This window comes from Lepidochelys olivacea (assembly GCF_965140295.1).
Source record: "Lepidochelys olivacea isolate rLepOli2 genome assembly, chromosome: 3".
In the NCBI taxonomy this organism is placed as follows: Eukaryota; Metazoa; Chordata; order Testudines; family Cheloniidae; genus Lepidochelys; species Lepidochelys olivacea.
In genome coordinates, this window is record NC_140413.1 from 112,474,470 (window position 1) to 112,495,582 (window position 21,113).

General features: G+C 38.4%; 1 protein-coding gene across 4 annotated transcripts in view; it reads left to right on the forward strand.

The window, feature by feature from the left end:
* STXBP5 (syntaxin binding protein 5) overlaps nucleotides 1-21,113 on the forward strand; it is a 182,260-nt gene that overhangs the window by 53,729 nt on the left and 107,418 nt on the right. For 3 of the 4 annotated variants that reach the window (XM_084625143.1, XM_084625144.1, XM_084625145.1), the window contains 3 exons: nucleotides 5,894-6,028; nucleotides 9,076-9,139; nucleotides 9,766-9,849. In XM_084625143.1, the coding sequence (XP_084481269.1) occupies nucleotides 5,894-6,028; nucleotides 9,076-9,139; nucleotides 9,766-9,849 (283 nt within the window). Of the gene's footprint in view, nucleotides 1-5,893; nucleotides 6,029-7,493; nucleotides 7,559-9,075; nucleotides 9,140-9,765; nucleotides 9,850-21,113 lie in introns of those variants that run through there. The other variant, XM_084625146.1, reaches the window with a different exon arrangement.

The following is a 21,113-nucleotide window of genomic DNA, read 5'->3' on the forward strand; positions in this document are numbered from 1 at the left end:
CAATATTATGCCCCAGGAATAAAGTGAACCAGTGATTTTCTAATGTGGACTAGAAATATTGTGAATTTCCCATCAGTGTCATATGACATCATTTATCCTGGCACTTGGGAGGTAGCATGCCATCTTACTCTTTGTGAGCCACAGATGTCTTTTTCCAGACTTTTCACTATGGTGGCACTGATCAGTTACTTACCTGTTACTTCTTTTTGATGGCTCCCGTTTTCTTTAGAGCTTGGATTGTGGTTAATAGTTAGACTGCTGACCTCTCTCTTGAGTTCTGTTCTTTCTCCAGTTCTTGAAGGCAACTTATTAATGTTGCATCAATGCAGCATTGCTCTGTATTGGTTTCCTGTATGGTCTTCCTACTAGTTACACTTCCATGATATCTTCATTTCTCCATCTTTCAACATGTACCATCTTTATCTCATGTGTACTATGGACTTTCCTGTAGTGCTCAAAGGGAACAAGATTTCCTGTGCACCCGTAAATCTAGTATGCCTTCCTTTGGATCCTACTGACAGTGCATTTGCTAGTCAGTTTGTTGCTCTTCTGTGAAAATGTCAGTTTGCACTTAATAAATGTCTGTCATGGCCTTCTTTCATGTATTGGATATATTCCAAATCAGCTTACCATGGATCCTGCAGTAGATTTCCTTGATAGCAGTTTCTGCTTATTTCAGGATGTTTGGAACCTGTGTCAGGCTGCTCTGTCCAAAAAACTCTATTCTTTGCAATGCTCTGTTCACTTAAGATTTTTCTTATTACTTGTGAACCAATATGTCAAAACATTCTCAAGGGGTGCAAATATAATGAAACTGTGCTTTACTTGCATAACTTTATACATGACCCTTGTGTTAAATCAACAATGCAGGCAAAACTTCTTGATAAGAGAAGAATGCTCTTCCCGCTCCCCAACACCACCACCTCTTCAAGACTTACGATTTTTTTTAAAAGGAACAATTTAATCCAGCTTTTACTGATGATGCCTTGACTTTTTAAATGGACATAGATACCTTACCTGGATGTGCAAAGATATGTATCTGTTTGGCCATATATAAATAATAAATTTGCACATGCAGGTATGGTATTATCACATGTAAATTAAGCTTTTTACATATTTGTGCACACCTTCCATGAAAATAAGACCCTGTAGGAAATAGTATGTGGTATCCATGCTGTGATATACCACCTGGTGTTTGTCGTATAGTTAAATTGGCATTTGCAGTCTCTCAAATTTATAAGTCTTAATCACAATCTAACCTTGCACATTTTTTACATTGCACTTATCTGTATGTTCAAGTAGACTGGAACAGCATCACATTGCTGGCACCTAAATATGTATAATTATCTGGAAGATCAGATGTTTATATTATAAATGCTTGCATGCCAGATTTTCAAACTTATTTTTGGTGCAGGCTGCAGCACATCTGAGAGATTTTTTTTCAATGAAAAATACTGAAGTCATCATAATAAGTAATTCAAACAGTTAAATACACTCAGATTTGGGAACTGAATGCTTATTATAGTACCTATGTTGTAAAATATACAGGATCTGCAATATAGCCAAATTAACGTTGCTGTTAGAACTTTAATTTCTGCTTTTCATACTTCAATATTAACTGTGCAGCCTTAATGTTGATTTCACATAAGTTTTTGCATTTAATAAGATTAGAGTTTATAACTAGCATAGAATTGTTGCTCTTTGATATCAGCCCTTATGGATTTTATTGCTTAAAGGGGAAAAATGTACATAGGTTTAATACATTAATTTTCCTGTGTGATGCTAGTATAACTGAAATATTTTAGATTTGAACTCTTGCCACCATAGTACCAATATTTAATTGACATTCATTGCAATGAAAAACATTACTTTTTAATCCGTTCAAGAAATAAAAGAAACATTCTTGAAAATGTAACAGCTCATTTACTGCATTCAACACAAAACTGAAACAAAATAACTGATTATTTTATGTGGTTGTAATATGGTTAGTACAGGTTTCAGAGTAGCCGCCGTGTTAGTCTGTATTCGCAAAAAGAAAAGGAGTACTTGTGACAACATAGAGACTAACAAGTTTATTTGAGCATAAGCTTTCATGAGCTACAGCTCACTTCATCGGATGCATTCAGTGGAAAATACAGTGGGGATATTTATATACACAGAGAACATGAAACAGTGGGTGTTACCATACACACTGTAAGGAGAGTGATCACTTAAGCTGAGCTAATACCAGCAGGAGAGTGGGGGGGAAGAAACAGATTGACAGAGCCAGAAGAGTACCCAGAAGTCACCTACTACAGGACAGGCCCAACAAAGAAAATAACAGAACACCACTAGCCATCACCTTTAGCCCCCAACTAGAATCTCTCCAACGCGTCAGCAAGGATCTACAACCTATCCTGAAGGATGACCCATCACTCTCACAGATCTTGGGAGACAGGCCAGTCTTTGCTTACAGACAGCCCCCCAACCTGAAGCAACCACACAACAGAACCACTAACCCAGGAACCTATCCTTGCAACAAAGCCCGTTGCCAACTGTGTCCACATATCTATTCAGGGGACACCATCATAGGGCCTAATCACATCAGCCACACTATCAGAGGCTCGTTCACCTGCACATCCACCAATGTGATATATGCCATCCTGTGCCAGCAATGCCCCTCTGCCATGTACATTCATCAAACTGGACAGTCTCTACGTAAAAGAATAAATGGACACAAATCAGACGTCAAGAATTATAACATTCAAAAACCAGTTGGGGAACACTTCAATCTCTCTGGTTACTCGATTAGAGACCTAAAAGTGGCAATTCTTCAACAAAAAAACTTCAAAAACAAACTCCAATGAGAGACTGCTGAATTGGAATTAATTTGCAAACTGGATACAGTTAATTTTAGGCTTGAATAGAGACTGGGAGTGGATGTGTCATTACACAAAGTAAAACTATTTCCCCATGTTTATTGCTCTTCCCCCCCACCTCCCACTGTTCCTCAGACGTTCTTGTCAACTGCTGGAAATGGCCCACCTTGATTATCACTACAAAAAGTTTTCTCCCAGCCCCCCACCCCTGCTCTCCTGCTGGTATTAGCTCGTCTTAAGTGATCACTCTCCTTACAGTGTGTATGGTAACACCCATTGTTTCATGTTCTCTGTGTATATAAATATCCCCACTGTATTTTCCACTGAATGCATCAGATGAAGTGAGCTGTAGCTCATGAAAGCTTATGCTCAAATAAATTTGTTAGTCTCTAAGGTGCCACAAGTACTCCTTTTCTTTTTATGGTTAGTACAGTGAATTTATATTCTGTATGGCATTTTCCCAATTTTTGGATTTTTGTTCCTTTGAAGTTGTTACACTTGTACAGGCATACTTTGATATATTCTATGAAGAGTTTATTGAGCACTTTTTGTGGTGTAAGGATTTTAAAAATACACTTTGAATAAATAATGATCAGATTCTTGATATTTTATATGTTAACTCTGACCCATACGGGAATATATTTATTAATATATAAAAATTACAAAAATATGTTAAGGTTGCAAAATCAAGAACTCAAAAGCTGGAAAATGCCAGAATTGTTTTTTTCTGATCAATCTTTCTTTAACCCACTTTGGGTCTGTACGCATTGTGATAATTATATTTAACTGCCTGATCTCATACTAACTTCCACAGAAACCTCAGTCTTATTCAATGCACAGGGAGAATGGTTAATGAGACATGGCAATGTGGTGAATGACATGGGGTTGCAGGTATGAAAATGCTTATTTGCAAGCTACATACAACCCCACTTCATTCTTGTTCAGTCTGTATTCAACTTCAGCCTGCCAAGTGACATTTTTTTTTAAACTCTGGAACACAGAATATTTCAAACCTTATAGCTAGGGCTCCGTGCCTGTCGTGGAGGTCACCGAAGTCACAGATTCCGTGACTTTCTACAACCTCCGTGACTACTGCAGAGGCCAGCGTGGCTGATCCCAGGACTGCCCAAGCAGCTGGCTCTGGCACAGCCACACCGGCCACTGCTGGAGCAGCCCTGCAGCCGGCTGCACTGGCAGCTGTTTGGGTGGCCATGGGCAGTGGTCCCTGGGTGGGCGGTCAGAGCAGCCACAGCCCCCAGCAGCCGTCCCCGGGTGGGCAGCAGCCCATTGCCAGTCAGCCAGAGCAGCTGCAGTCCATGGCCCCAGGCAGCTGGTACCCAGCAGCTGGTACCCCAGCACCAGCTCCCAACCTCCCCCCACAAGATATTTAGTCACAGGTATTTTTAGTATGTCATGGACAGGTCATGGCTGTCAATTTTTGTTGGTTGCCGTGACTTTTACCAAAAATACCTGTGACTAAAATGTAATCTTGCTTCTAGCTGAAGTAACCAGATAATCCCTACACTTATTATAGCTCCCTGCATCTTGTGGTGGTGATCATTCTACTAGCTTAACAGCTCAAATAAAAGCAGACAGAGTGTAAGTCTTGTAAGTGTTTTAGAGTGTATATTACATTATAACACCAGTTCTCAAACCCACCAAAAATGAGTAGTGTCATTAAAGGGGATGGAGAAGGTTGCAATGAAGCTCGATTTTACTTTACTATAGAAGATGATTGGGAAATTTCTCTCACAAGCATTTGTTTATTAGGGTGTCATAGTGTAGAATTAACAGTTATTAAGGCCTCTAGAAACTTAGGGGACGGTAAATTCACATGGCTGGATGAGATCTATCTTTAAGTCCAAAGAACCTAAAGTGCAAGATTCTGCTGACAGTTATGTTTTTAGACAAGCATTAGAGGGGAATGGGAAGGGCTGGACACTTTGCCCACAGGGTTTCAGAGAGATTTATTGACTGCAAAGGAAGGGTAACTCTAGGAAATCTTGGATTCCATTCCGGACTCTGAAGGAATGTGCACTCAAATGAACACAGATTCTTTAATCTGTTCCCTCTTACAGGCTGACACTTTTTGTCTTGTCCTCTCCAATCTGTCCCTATCCCAGGCCTTCCTATTCAACTTCCCTTGCCCTAATCCCATTCTTCTTGCCTATCCAGTCTGTCTTCACTCCTCATGTTTCTCATCCCAGTCTCCCTACCCAAAGCACGTTCTAGGTAAAAACTCTGTTTTCTACATACTTGTGGTGTCTTATGCCTGCACAAAGCTGCTTCATAAGTGACCATTAGCTTTTTCCCATGTTTATGTACATCTTCGAGACAGAAATACAAGAGCCAGAGGAAAAAAATATGGTTGTAAAACTCTAATGTTTAGCAGGGACGTAGTGGAGCAACTTCACTGCCTAAAATTATTTTTAAATAAATTTTGTTGAGATTGGTTATAATTCAATATTGCATTATTTAAATATTTTTTGGAAGAAAAACTTTTGGTATAAAATTAAAATTACTTGTCACAATTTATATTTATTGTATTTGATTTATTAACCTGGTGTCTCTTGAAACCAATATATAAAACAGAAGGCAACATCTAAAATGCATTGTGCCCTTGAAACTGGAAAAAAGTAGTAATATGGTGAGATTAATTTTAAAAAGAAGTTGGAAACCCAGTGTACAATTAGAATATCTTAAAATAAATTGCAAATAAGGTATTCAAATTTTAAGTGAAGATTTATCCTTTGTTCCAAGGATAACCTTCACACTTGCAATTTTTGTTTGTTATAGACCGGTTTAATTATATCATAATTTCTGAAGCATGCTCTTTTATGTAGCAATTACACCAGGTCTCTGAAGTTTAAAATTTCATATGGCTGAGTGATTTATATATACAAATAAAATACAATAAAGATAAAATAGTTCCCTCTTCCTGGATTTGGTTTTCTGATGTTGGGCTTTAACAAAGTATTTGTAGGATATATAAACAATTTTCCTAATTACTTTTTTGAATGCATTGTATCTTGCAGGATAACATTTTGCCATCTGCCTTTCCAAAGTAAATGGCTGTATGTGGGTACTGAAAGAGGAAACATTCACATTGTCAATGTGGAATCCTTTACGCTCTCAGGCTATGTCATCATGTGGAATAAAGCCATTGAACTGTGAGTTTGGTTAAGTATTACCTAGCTGAAAACAAAAATATTTGTCCCGGATACCATTGTTAATTATAGAAATGTCATTTGTGTTAAATAACAAATTTAAATAGAAATAATATAAACACATTTTATCTCCCAGAAATCTGAAACATATACATATGTTCTGGTCTAAAATTCTTTTCTACATGAGTGTGGGGAATAAACAAAAAAAAACTTACATCTTTTATGTGATGTGATGAGCATTGCCAGGATGGGTATGTAGATCATGTTGAAGTACAGTATTGATTTCATTTATCTGATGTCTGAAATTTAGAATATGTAATTTTATTTTATAGTTCTTAAGTGAAACTGCAGCTGCCAGACTTTCTTAACAGAAAAGTAGTCTTAAAGTACAGTACAATTCACTTTGTGTGTGAATCTCCCTGAATTTTCTACAGTATGTACAGTTCTCTATATTATATACGCATCTGCATGTTTCTAGAAGAGGGATTCTCAAACTTCATTGCACCACGACCCCCTTCTGACAACAAAAATTACTACACGACCCCAGGAGTGGGTGACTGAAGCCTGAGTCCGCCTGATTCCCAACCAGTTTTTCGGTATTCAAATATTTGACTACAGGATTGTAATGTTCAAAAAGTGTTAATTAATCTCATCCATATGACTTTGTGTGGTAGCTTTTGTTGTAGTCCAATGTCAGATGGCATCATCATAATGATAATTTAATTAAAGGTTTCTGGGGCTCTTTCTAGTTCAGATCTTTTATAGAACATTTATTGTAACTTTAACTTAGGCACACAACTTTTGGACCCGTGCATGCACTTTGTCAAAAATGCCATTGTTTAAATGGCATTTTTGAATGGAATGAGCGGCAGGATGGGCCCATAGACAATAAAACTCATTAGTCATTAACTGTACAATTCAGCAGGATTATTTTTGTGCTCACAATAAATTTTTAGGCTTAAATAACAATGGCTAAAATAAGTGAATTTGGTTTTATTGATCCTGGAATATTTCTTTCATTACTGAACTAACAGTTGTCACATATTAAGTATAGCTAGGGATAAAACACTTATGTGAAATTGTCTTTAATAAATGATCCTGATATTTAGGTTAAACTGAAAGGAACAGAAGCTGATAGTGTATTGACAGAAATGGAAAAGAAATCCAAAAATAGTGCGTGTTTAGCCGGCTCTTCAGTCTAGTGCAGACCAATTCATATTTGTAAATTATTTTCAAAGCTTTGTTATTTGATGATTAATTGATGGATTACAAACAGAGCATGCAATACCCTGTGTCATAAATATAAAGGGAAGGGTAAACCCCTTTGAAATCCCTCCTGGCCAGGGGAAAGCTCCTCTCACCTGTAAAGGGTTAAGAAGCTAAAGGTAACCTCGCTGGCACCTGACCAAAATGACCAATGAGGAGACAAGATACTTTCAAAAGCTGGGAGGAGGGAGAGAAACAAAGGGTCTGTGTCTGTCTGTATGCTGCTCTTGCCAGGGACAGAACAGGAATGGAGTCTTAGAACTTTTAGTAAGTAATCTAGCTAGGTATGTGTTAGATTATGATTTCTTTAAATGGCTGAGAAAAGAATTGTGCTGAAGAGAATAACTATTTCTGTCTGTGTATCTTTTTTGTAACTTAAGGTTTTGCCTAGAGGGGTTCTCTATGTTTTTGAATCTAATTACCCTGTAAGATATCTACCATCCTGATTTTACAGGGGGGATTTCTTTATTTCTATTTACTTCTATTTTTTATTAAAAGTCTTCTTGTAAAAAACTGAATGCTTTTTCATTGTTCTCAGATCCAAGGGTTTGGGTCTGTGGTCACCTATGCAAATTGGTGAGGCTTTTTATCCAACATTTCCCAGGAAAGGGGGGGTGCAAGTGTTGGGATTATTGTTCATTGTTCTTAAGATCCAAGGGTCTGGGTCTGTAGTCACCTAGGCAAATTGGTGAGGCTTTTTACCAAACCTTGTCCAGGAAGTGGGGTGCAAGATTTTGGGAAGTATTTTGGGGGGAAGGACGCGTCCAAACAGCTCTTCCCCAGTAACCAGTATTAGTTTGGTGGTGGTAGCGGCCAGTCCAAGGACAACGGGTGTAATATTTTGTACCTTGGGGAAGTTTTGACCTAAGCTGGTAAAGATAAGCTTAGGAGGTTTTTCATGCAGGTCCCCACATCTGTACCCTAGAGTTCAGAGTGGGGGAGGAACCTTGACACCCTGTTTCACACAAAGCTATATCTATGGGTCTTTCAGTTAATGTGTAAAGTTTTTTTTCAATAATAAAACGCAAATTATTACCCAAAAAATGAGATGTGGCTGGGGCTAATGATTTGTGAGGCTGTAGAGTCCTACATTCTCCGCAACTTTGTGATTTAGCAGCTAATAAATTAGTTAGTGGTAATATACACTTTTGCACATTGTTTTACGCATACTGAATGGTCAACATTAAGGCTACTTTTCTACTGTGGGATAAAATAATAAAGGCTGCTGTATCACTGCTTCTCAATTAAAAAAATCAAAATACAGGTAAATAAAATAAATGTAACATAGTAATAGATTCACTATGGTTGCAGCAATTGCAATATGTAGCTGTTCACAACATTTTTATCAGTGGGCTGGAAGAAAACATAAAATCATCACTGGTAGAGTATGTAGATGACACAAAAACTGGGCAATGGTAAATAATGAAGAGGACAGGTCACTGATTTAGCATCAATATGGGTTGTTTGGAAAACTGGGTACTAGCAAGCAATATATGTTTTAGTATGCCTAACTGTAAATGTATACATATAGGAACAAAGAATGTAGGGCCATACTTACCGGATGGGAGACCCTAACTTGGAAAGCAGTGACTCTGTAAAAGATTTGGTAGTCATGGTGGATAATCAGCTGAGCATGAGCTCCCAGTGTGATGATGTGGCCAAAAGAGCTAATGTGAATCTGAGATGCATAAATGGGATTTCATCTCAAAAGGAACTAGTTGTAATAGATTTTTGGGGGGAAAATGTGTTTGTTTTATTTAAGATGGAAATGTTTTCCCTTTCAGATCGTCCAAATCTCATCCAGGACCTGTTGTCCATATTAGTGACAATCCAATGGATGAAGGAAAGGTATGTTGAATTTGAAAATCTCAATAAAGAGCGAGATTGAGTGATGTGAAAGTGTATTTATTTATCTTTTAAAAAAAGAAATAAACCAAAGACAACCTGATACAAGTGCCATGGATTTTGAGGAAGTACTCAATACATGAGGAAAAACTCCTGATGGAAAGGATATATCAAGGATATACAGGGCTAGGGGAAGCCCAAAAGTATTGAGATAGGCATAGTAAAATAGCATGAAGGGTTTGATCAGATGAGCTATTTGGGCTAAATGAAGTGAGTGTGTGTGCTGAAGCAATGATGAAAGCGGAGATAGAACAAAGGTTAGTTGTGAAGATCCTAGAAGGTATAAATGAAGAAGGAGCTTACTGTGATGGGCAATAGGGATATAGTGAAAGAAAATGGAGAGGCTGAAAACAGTCAGAGGCAAGATAGATAAACTTTAGCATGTGCTTTTTAGGGCTGCTGTCATCAGTGACTGCATGACTCACATGGAGGATTCCTTGTCACGTGTAGGAATAAAGATACAAGAGGGTGGATCTAATGTTGTTGCAGTATCTACTTCATAGAACAAGAATTACAGGTATTTTAAGTAATTTTCTTTCCTTCAACGTTCTTTACTCTGATTATTGCAGCTCCTGATTGGCTATGAGTCTGGAACAGTAGTATTATGGGACCTCAAGTCAAAGAAGGCAGATTACAGATACACACATGATGAGGTAATGACATTATTCTTCAATTGACTCATTTCCAGTTGTGTTGCAATGTTTTTGTTTGTTGTGATTTAGTCATTAAATATTGGCAATGTTTTGTATGTTTGAACAATGATGTTTAGAAGTTAATACTGTATTCCTCATAACTGTTTAATACCTGCGTAAGTGAATCTGTACTGTCTGTTGCAAGCATACCAGTTGCTTCTAAACATTTTGCTATATTAAAATCATTTTTTCTAAATAGGACATTTATTATTAAATTGTCTTTTTTGCTGTGGTTTGGTAAATACAACTCATATGTTTAAAATGCTTAATATATTTTCAGTTTCTCTAAATTTCCTGCAATGGAAGATTTTTATTGAGAAAAATAGGAAAAAATGCCTATAACCCATAATTCTGTGCAGCTGTGAAAATTTAAATATATAAAAACAACTTACAAATAGATATTGATATCTATAATAATCTATTGTTATCTAAAAATAAAATCACTGTTAATCAATAGTTAATGGACCAAGTCCAATAAAGATGGCACAAGGGTGTGAAGTACTCTTTCCTGTGTCAGCTAAGGCAATTGTACTCAAGGCCGCAAAGGAGTGATTTTCTTCTCTGCTTTGGGTTTACATTAGGGAGACTGTTTCAATATCCTTTATTTCTTCACAAAAATTAAACCAATGGAATCTTGTGAGGGGAGGTGCTGATTTTGTGCAGTTTAACGCCATCCTGGTAATGCTTACTTTTTGGACTGTGCCTCACATTTTCATGTCTGCACAGGACCCATGCAGTCCCCATTAAGGTGGATTTGTGACTAGTTTGCACAACCTGGTTGTGTAATTTTGGCCACCAGAGCTTTCCAACATAGTTTTTACTGATATAAGCAGGCAGTAAACTTGATCCATTGTATGTCTCCTGCACGTATGGGTAAGTGTAAAGCAACAGTCTTACATCTGTCTCGTGTTTAACTAAAAAGAGAAAAGCAGAGACAAATATTTATAGTTCTCAGATTTTCTTCTCCAGACAGTAGAAGGGCCAGGCTGCAGGTGGAATGCAGCTACTGCCTGCCTCTCCTGTTGTGTCTATACTGCAATTGGGAGGTGTGATTGCAGCACAGGTAGACATATGTAGGCTAGCTTTGATCTAACTATATCTAGCTTTGAACTAAAGCTAATTTGAGTAATAATAGCAGTGAAACCACAGCAGCACAGCTTATCCTCTCAAGTATGTACCCAGGGTTTGCGGCAAGCAATGCTGTCACATTTTCACTGCTATTGTTTGAGGTAGCTAGATCTAACTAGGTCAAAGCTAGCTTGGGTATGTCTACACATGCTGCATTCGTACCTCCCAGTTGCAGTGTAGACATGCTCTCAGGGCTTCTGGGATGTATCGTGGGGAAGCTAGGGTAATACTTCACCTAAGATGCGCTTCTGGTTTGGAGATGGGAGTTGGGTCAGGCAACAAATGGAGAAACAAATCTGTCTTTGTCTATCTCACAGTCCTACTTGGCTGTAGAAAAGTGGGAGGCTCCTTTGAGATACTCTTCAGGTTGGGAAGGAGGCCTGGCCAGATTGCAGATAAACAAGCAACCCAAGCTCCCATCTCTCATATAACATAGTGCTTCACATATTGTAAACACTGTACATCAGTCCTGTGAAGGACTGTAGTTGATATTGAAATATTTATCCTATTTTATAGATGAGAAAACTGGGAGAAAGAGAGAAATGACTTGCCCAACTTCATATGGTGGTGGTTTAGCAGGGCTGATACCGGAACTGAGGAGTTCCTGTCTTCCAGTTATGCATTCATGTTCCTAGAACCCGGACTGCCTCTGCAGCTGCTAGTTAAGCTATTAGTTTGGACTTCTCATGACCTAGTCATAACCATAAAAACCTTAGTATCTTTCAGCTTTCAAAAAGTTGTGATAGATATGTATTTTTAGCCTAGTGCTAAAATAAATTAGTCGAATTTACATGTGAATCTAACATTTACATTCTAACAGCTTACTGATTTAGAATCACAGTATAAATCTGTAGGTATAAAAATATATTTCTACTCTTCATATTTTTCATGTAAGAAAATCATGAAATAGAGAGAATTAAAAGTTTAAATTTACACTTTCACAATCTTTTTGTTTTGTCTCTGTTTTCTGTACTGTGCATTGCCACAAAGCAGAGAGGGACAGAAAAAATTGAAGACTTTGTATTGAGAGAGCTCAATACATTTCACAATATTCACTATAAAAAGAGTGGTTTCAGAGTAGCAGCCATGTTAATCTGTATTCGCAAAAAAAAAAGAAAAGAAAAGGAGAACTTGTGGCACCTTAGACTAACCAATTTATTTGAGCATAAGCTTTCGTGAGCCACAGCTCACTTCATCGGATGAATTCAGTGGAAAATACAGTGAGGAGATTTATATACACACAGAACATGAAAAAATGGGTGCTATCATACACACTGTAAGGAGAGTGATCACTTAAGATGAGCTATTACCAGCGGGGGGGGGGGGGGCGAGAAAACCTTTTGTAGTGATAATCAAGGTGGGCCATTTCCAGCAGTTAACGGGAACATCTGAGGAACGGTGGGGGTGGGGAAATAAACATGGGGAAATAGTTTTACTTTGTGTAATGACCCATCCACTCCCAGTCTCTATTCATAGATATGTGGACACAGTTGGCAACGGGCTTTGTTGCCAGGCTTTGTTGTAGTGGTTGTGTTGCACCAGCAACCACACACCACACAACAGAACCACTAACCCAGAAACCTATCCTTGCAACAAAGCCCGTTGCCAACTGTGCCCACATATCTATTCAGGGCACACCATCATAGGGCCTAATCACATCAGCCACACTATCAGAGGCTCATTCACCTGCACATCCACCAATGTGATATATGCCATCCTGTGCCAGCAATGCCCCTCTGCCATGTACATTGATCAAACTGGACAGTCTCTACGTAAAGAATAAATGGACACAAATCAGACGTCAAGAATTAGAACATTCAAAAACCAGTCGGAGAACACTTCAGTCTCTCTGGTCACTCGATTACAGACCTAAAAGTCACAATATTACAACAAAAAGACTTCAAAAACAGACTCCAACGAGAGCTTGCTGAATTGGAATTAATTTGCAAACTGGATACAATTAATTTAGGCTTGAATAGAGACTGGGAGTGGATGTGTCATTACACAAAGTAAAACTATTTCCCCACCCCCAGCCCCCACTGTTCCTCAGACATTCCTGTTAACTGCTGGAAATGGCCCACCTTGATTATCACTATAAAAGGTTTTCTCGCCCCCCCGACCCCCGCTCTCCTGCTGGTAATAGCTTATCTTAAGTGATCACTCTTACAGTGTGTATGATAGCACCCATTTTTTCATGTTCTGTGTGTGTATATAAATCTCCTCACTGTATTTTCCACTGAATGCATCCGATGAAGTGAGCTGTAGCTCACGAAAGCTTATTCTCAAATAAATTGGTTAGCCTCTAAGGTGCCACAAGTACTCATTTTCTTTTTATAAAAAGAGTGAAAACAAATTTACAGTAAGGAAGGAGGAATTCCTTCCTCTACAAACTTTCCACCAAGGATTTTCTGTTAATTTAAATTAAATCACTTGTCCCATAGCACATTATGCTTGCTCAACTAGTGAACTTTCTGCATTGTTCTCATGTTTCCAGGTCATGTGACTTAGTGATTGACGTGAATTGAGAATCTAGCTTCAACGCAAGCTATTAAGTGATTGACATGCATGTCTTGAGTGTATTTATAATCATGCCTTAAGGAGTTACAGGCCCCACCTAGCTGTGTAATCATTTTTCTCTTGATTCATTGATTTTGGCATATTTTAGATTTTGTTCTATGCTGAAATTTTTTTTTGTAAAATAGTGATTTGTTTGTTTTGAGACTTCATGTTGTAGCTTGGTACCTCAAACCAAAAAGATATAATAGAAATAATATTTTTTTTGGTTAATGTAAACTAAATAATTAATAATCTAGTTCAGGGTTCTCAACCTTTTTCTTTCTCATTCTCTCCCCCCGCCCCCAACAAGCTATAAAATGTTCACCTTTGCCACAACTGTTTTTTCTGCATATAAAAGCCAGGGCCAGTGTTAGGGGGTAGCAAGCAGGGCAATTGCCTGAGACCTCACGCCACAGGGGTCCCCGCAAAGCTAAGTTGCTCAGGCTTCGGCTTCAGCCCCAGGCGGCAGGGCTCGTGGCACTGGGCTTCAGCCCCATACAGCATGGCTTCAGCTTTTTTCCCTGGGCCCCTGCAAGACTAACATGGGCCCTGCTTGGCAGACTCCCTGAAACCTGCTCGTGGCCCCCCAGGGCGCCCCAGAACGCTGGTTGAGAACAACTGATCTAGTTAATACTGCAGGCTAAAAACAGTCTGAATGCAGTTACCTATGGGCTGAGAGGACCAGTGCATTAATTGCTTTGGAGAGAACTGTGATGCAATGGATGTTTAAGATCTCTCTTCTACCATCAGGAACTTGTAGGAAAGGCCCTTTTGTGAGTTAGGGTTGGGAGCAATCTAAATCTGCAGGATAAAAAAATCAGAAAATCACTATAGTCTCTAGCCTTTTTTTCGTTTAAATTAAGTGTAAAATATTTCCTAACTCTGCAGACTCTCATTCCAATAATTGTATGCAGACAAGTGTAAACCTCATAACAGCTGAAGTACTGTAATCAGTATTAGCTTCGATAATAGATTAGATACTGAAGTTCAGTACAGCATTGACAGAAGTGCCCAGGTAGTAAAAAGGAAGAGCGTGGCTTTTAGGGTAGACTGTCTAGCAATGACTTTTTTGGGGAAAATATTTTAAAATGATTGAACAAAAGCGTTCTAGATCTTGGATCTACCTCACCTGGGGGCGTGGGAGGTGGTATCTATATGACCTCTATATTTATATAGATATTTGTATATCTATATTATATCAGCCCTATATTTCTATAATTGTATGTATGATGTATCCTGATGCTTTAAAATAAGGAGAGTAGCGTGTCTAGGTAGGTTTGGGTCCATCCCAGCAAATATTTCTTCCCCTCAGAAGAAGAAAAATATATAAAGTAACAATTTGTTAGCTCATTCCTTGTTGTGCAATACTAGTTAGATACTTTTTTCCTCCATGGACAAGGTGCTTATATTTCATGTTTTCAGGACAGTGATTCCTTCAGCTTATAACTTGGGTTCAGTATTGCTAGTCAGATTTGTTCTAGATTTGGGGAAGCCTGAATATGCAGAAAAGATAAATTAATTCTGTTTTGCATATTGCATCAACAAATTAGAACAACCTATGTAGAAGTGAATGGTGGAAAGGAAGCTTCTCTTGATTGCTGCTGTCAGAGTAAGTTCAATATTGCACTTATTGATGTTGTATCTACAGTTTTCTGAATTATTTTTATTGAGCTATTTGAGTGTTTCTTGCCTATGCTTATTTTTCATTTCTTTTTTTCAAAACCTCTGTTTTGAAGTTAGCTGCTAGAATAGGAAAATACTAACTCAAGCAAATGACAAGTCATTGAGAGAGTAAATATGGAACCTCACAATGTCATTTTGCTACTATTTTTCAAACCAACCATATGTAACAGCACATATAAATGTGTTCTTGTTTGTGAATTTAGTTAGTATGGCATTGTTTCTAATAAGGTCAATAATATGTTAACGTATGTGGCTGAAACGGTTTTTAATTTGACAGTATCGGCTTGTCAGTGTTTATAAGCAGTCTCTTTAAAAAACATAACTGCACCAAATCTGCTCAGCACACTTTGAAAGTTCATGCAGTATTTTTCATCATGTGTAGATTGTGGGTCATGTATGTAACTTATGTTGGTGTTTCTGAGACTTTTACTGTAAACACCAAAACAATGTTATTGAAAAGCACAACTGTTTGTGATATTGGCAGAATTGGGATTTGGTGTTGGTAATAAACCAGCTTGTCCTACTTTAATAGTGATTGAACAGTTAAAATAACTGGTCACACAGGAAGTGTCTTATGTGTTAAACAGATTAAGTTTTTAGTGGCTCACTAGTAAAAAGCTGGATAGATTAATTTCCACCTCCACAAAATTCCCACATCTTTGCCAAAGAAATTGGTTTCCAAGGTTTGTCAGAATGCCAAACTGTCTGCTTATTATTGAATCATCAGTAGTGTCTCTTTAGTTGAGCTTTTCACTAAAAATTCTTTTTGTCACGGCAGTGACTGAAGTCTCCACATTTAACACACTACTGTTCTGAGGTCAAATGATTTTTTTTTTATGGCAATTTTTGGATAAAATATTAGCTCTCTTTTCTGTAGAAAATAAGAACATGTTTTTAGCTTTTAAAATTGGGCTTTGAGAAGTCTCATTTTTATTTGACCGCTAAAGAACCACAGCCACCTCAAACTCAAAACTTAACATACATGTACTTTATCATATCTCTGACATATTTCATGTTATAAATTTTACAGTTAGAAAGAAAGTTATTTTTGTTGATCATTACCTTTTTTGTTGCTAAGATGTCAGTATGCACCATGTACTTAGGAGACAGGCTTGCATACTGAAGTGAGCTGTAGCTCATGAAAGCTCATGCTCAAATAAATTGGTTAGTCTCTAAGGTGCCACAAGTACTCTTTTTCTTTTAGCCTTAAGAATGTATCTGCACATTCTCCATCTGGTGGATCTCTTTATATGTCTGCAAAAGCCTTCAAAGAAATAGGAGGAGGGGAGTAAGAAATTTAAAATGGGGATGGGATGGTTGTCAACAGTTATGATCATGATCCTGTATGGCCATAATTCAGCATGTATTTAATCACATGTTTATGAACTTTGCTAAATTGGGGTCTATGTGAGCAATCTTTAGTCAGAATACCTATTCTGTCAAAGAAATGCAGACTACAGCTCAGTAGTAAACATGAGGAACTATGGGAGCATGGTTCTTTGGGTCTGTTTTGTTTTTTTTGCAGTCCAACTGTCATCCACCAAAACAGCAATATTCACCCTCTCTCTTTCTTAAAACTCCATTAGAACAGTTGCTATCCCACTTATAGCCATTTTGGAACAGTTGTGGTTGCAGTGATAGCATATCAGTATTTGACTTTGACTCTGCAATTAATGATGAATGACTGGTTTCCTGACAGAGACCTGCTTTTGTAGTTATATTATATGCTGAGACACTGCCCAAGCACCCATGAGAGCGCCAATAATGGATATGAGCATAACCTCTGTTTTAAGGGAGCGTACTGTAAAAGACAGAATATTTTCCTTTTTTAGGCCGTCTTATGACAAGTGTCTCCAGCACATTAAGGAGGCAGAAACCTATTTTGGCTGAGTGATGTCACTAATGTGGCCCTCGGCTATGCCCTAAGGCTGGAATTTGGCCTACAGCCAAAGGTTAGTGAATACCAGTGGGTTCTAGATCTTGAATAACACTAACTGTACTGTTGTTAACATTATCAGCAGATAACCTATGGACCCTGAAGGAGAGTGGACTAAATTAGTCTTTCTCTTAGAGATCATTATTATCCCCTCAGCTCTAGATAATAATTCGTAATTGAGTCAATTCCTGGTAAGTCTTGCTTCTAAATGTCTGTGCTGTACTTCAGTTTCTAATGCTGAATATATGACACTTTCCATGAACTCTGCATTCACTTGATGAAAACAAAAAGTCTGAATGATAATGCTTTGCACTTCCAAAGCACGTTCCACCTCAGTCTGAGTTTCATAAATATTATTGAATTAGGCTTCCTTGACCCCATGTAGCAACTAGGTAATATTATTCACTATTTATAGATCAGGAATCAAACTACTGAGATGTGACACAGGAAGAGCTGTGTTCAAGGAGGGAATAGAATCCTCTATCATGACTCCCAGTCCTGTGCAATAACTGTAAGAATATTGCAGTTTACTGTACTTTAAACTTTGAAAGAGTGACTAAGGCTTTGTCTACACTACAGAGTTTTGTTGACAAGTTATGCTGCTTTAATTAAACTGCTGTTGCACGTCCACACTATGCTCCTGATATCAGCAGAGTGAATCCACGTTAGCAGCTCTTGCATCAACACAGAGCAGTGCACTGTGGGTAGCTATCCCACTGTGCAACTGTGTTTGGGAAGGGTTTGCAATGCCTCATGGAGCAGGTACAGTCACATGATGCAGGTTTCTCAATCCCATCATTCCATGAGCATCTTAGTAGATTGTCGGCTGCTTTTCAACTGAAGTTTTGGGGGGGGGAGGGGAGAGGCAGGGCAGGGAGTGTGTGGGGGCGGGGGACTAGAGACAGAAACAGTGTGGGGACATTCCCTCCCCTAGGGCTCAGCAGTCTCCCCCTCCTTTCCCTGTGCAGCAGCAGCAGCCTGCTCTACCTGCCAATGGTTTTGTTGTGATTCCCTCTGAGATCTCCCACAGCCTCCTCAGTTTCTGGGAGTGGCATCCTCAGCAGCTCTGTAAACTTTCCATGCTAAGGAATGTCAAAGCTTCCCAGAGCTTTGAAAGGAGAGGGACTCATGCCCTACATAGTTAAATGCAGGGCAGCTGAGTTCGTCAGCCAATGCCTGCCTCCCTCCCTGGCTCTGCACAGCACAGCAGTCCTCCCTGCCCCACCCACCCCCCGCAGCAGCAGCCTGCCTGCCGCTGTGTTCCTAGGGAAGAGCAGGAGGATTCCACTTTAATGATTTGCTCTTTGCTGCCAGATGCTCAGCTGTCAGAACTCCCCAGAGCTTTGAAAGGGGAGCGGTGCATGCCTGCAGGACAGCTGAGTTCAAAACAGCGAGCAAGAGCGGTCACGGTGGGCATCCTGGGATACTTGGGGATACCAGTTCTGGCAATAAAACAAATGGAAAAGTCTGCAATGACGTTTTGTCGCTTTAACTTTGCCACCAAAAGCTTTATGCCTCTCATCGAGGTGGTTTTATTTTGTTGGCTAAACAGAGTTTGGCCACCAAAAGTAACTTCTGTAGTGTGTACACCTCCACTGTTTTGTCGGCAAAAGCTGCCTTTTGTAGCCAAAACTGTGTAGTGTAGACAAAGCTTAAGCATTCCAATCAACAGTGAGAAGTAGAGAACAGAATACTTAGCATTTAGGATACTACGTTTGTCCTAGTAATTTGAAAGTAGTCCTTGAGCAAAATTGTTTAGGGGATGTTAAGTCAGTTATTCCATCCTCTGCACTTTCAATTTTTACTTTGGAGGCAGTGACGATGATTGCGCAGGTTTCTGCAGGCAGAAATGAAATAAGATTTTATGGATTCCTTTCATTTTTAACAGCAAAGATAATGAAATCTTCCAATATAATCTTTGCCTTTACATTTTAACTACAGTCATGGACACCTTGAATTAAACCTGTTTTCCAGGGAATTTCCTTTCTTTGCAAGATGAAGTCTGTAGAATGACACTCAAAGTGTGTTTAAAAAAAACTGCTCCCTTCGTGCAAGACAAGTTGGATTTTAAAACTGTAGTATTGTATGCTTTATAGTAAGAATAATGCATGAGCCATCATTTCTTTGACAGAGAATCATCTGAAAGAATACAAAATCTAGCATTCATATTTAACAGAGCTAGGGAAAAAAGTTTATTTGGAATGTGATAGCTATAATGTTAGAAACCTGTGGTTATAAATTAACTTTTAAGAGCAGTTATTTATAATGCCTATCAAACCATCCTGTGCAGTTAGTTTTTTTTATCATTGTCTTGCAAGATGTTTATGCACAGTGAAATGATAGAATGGAAAATGAGAGCTTTCTTTGTGTCTCCTTTGTGAGTTTCTTTGTACTGAAAGGCTCTGAAGTTCAAATATAGTTATTGTAATAAAAAGCATTTTCATGCCTTATTCATACAATATGAACATAGAATTAATTTTATGCTGTAAACATTCATTTTCTGCTGTTTTGTGGACATGAAAAAAATAAAACAAAGATATTACTGCATGATTTTTTTATCTGCTTTTTAAATAAATGTTTGGAAATGTTGTAACTTTGTCATTTAAAATTGTCAGGTTTTAAATGAAAAAATATTTTGCCTGCTCTGTTTTAAACTAAACTTTAAAAGCATTAACTCTGAAAATGTATTATAGATTACTATTTTTAGGCTCAGTATTCTGATAAGTGGGTAAACATCAGAGCTTATCCCTGAGCTTTATAGAGGATATACCAAAATGGCCCAAGGGATTGCCATTTAGTCAACAAAGTAGCAATTTATTTATGACAAAAGAATGGATACAGACAGGATCCTTTCCCCCTGCCACTCTCTCTCATGCACATAAAAATGGAAATGGTATTTTTAGAAAGGTCAGAAATGCCTGCAAGTTAGCCATACAAAATGAGCTAAGAAGTAAATCTATTTCTACCAAAGACAATGGAAGATTAGAGTATGGGACAGTGTTATCAATTAGTTGTACAATTCTTGATTATGCACTTGGTTCCTAGATGTCACATTGAGTGGTGCGTTAGAAATACCTTGATGGGATACTATTGGATTTTAAATGCTTTCAGATACTGTTTACATTTTTATCAAATAGGAATTAATGGTTTTATTCCATCCCATCTCTCTTCCTCATCATGGCATTTCTCTCTTTCCTTCTTGTACTACTTTGGAGTATTAGTGAAGGGAAAGGACTCTGGGTTCACCCTTTTGAACTAGTTCCCAAGCTGTGTTCAGTTTATACATTCTTGCAAGATCATAGAAATAGGGAAACAATGCTCTTTACCACCCAGGAACAGCGGAAAACACTATTTTACACCATATGGGGAGAAGAGTTCTCATATACATAGAATTATAGAAATGTAGGACTGGAAGGGACCTCGAGGTCTTCTAGTCCGGTTCCTCGAATTAAGGCAGGACTAAGTATTTTCTAGACCATACCTGGCAGGTATCTTTGATTTGTGAAGTCTGAACAGCACTCTAAAAATAGGCGAAGGCAAACATTGCTAATATAAAAAATGGCTACATTTCCTAAACCAGATCTTCCCAGTAGTGTTGTAATTGCTACTTAATTGCACAGAAGAGTTAATCATCAGTGTCAAATAGAAGGGAGAGAAGTAGAGATTGGAGTGGGGCTAATTCCTGTGGGATGTGGAAGAGATGAGAGGGATCTTGTAGAATGGGGGCAGAGGTTTGTGGCCTGAAATATTGTGGAAGAACAGAGGGAAATATAGGGTGGCAAACACTGAGCTGAGAAGGAAGCTAAGGAACTGGTATCAGGACAAGAATAGAGATGGTGAAATGAAGAAAAGAGGACAGGATGGATATGAGGTAAAGAGAGAGAGAAATGGGGAAGAAAAGAGAACCTTTCTGAAGCACAAG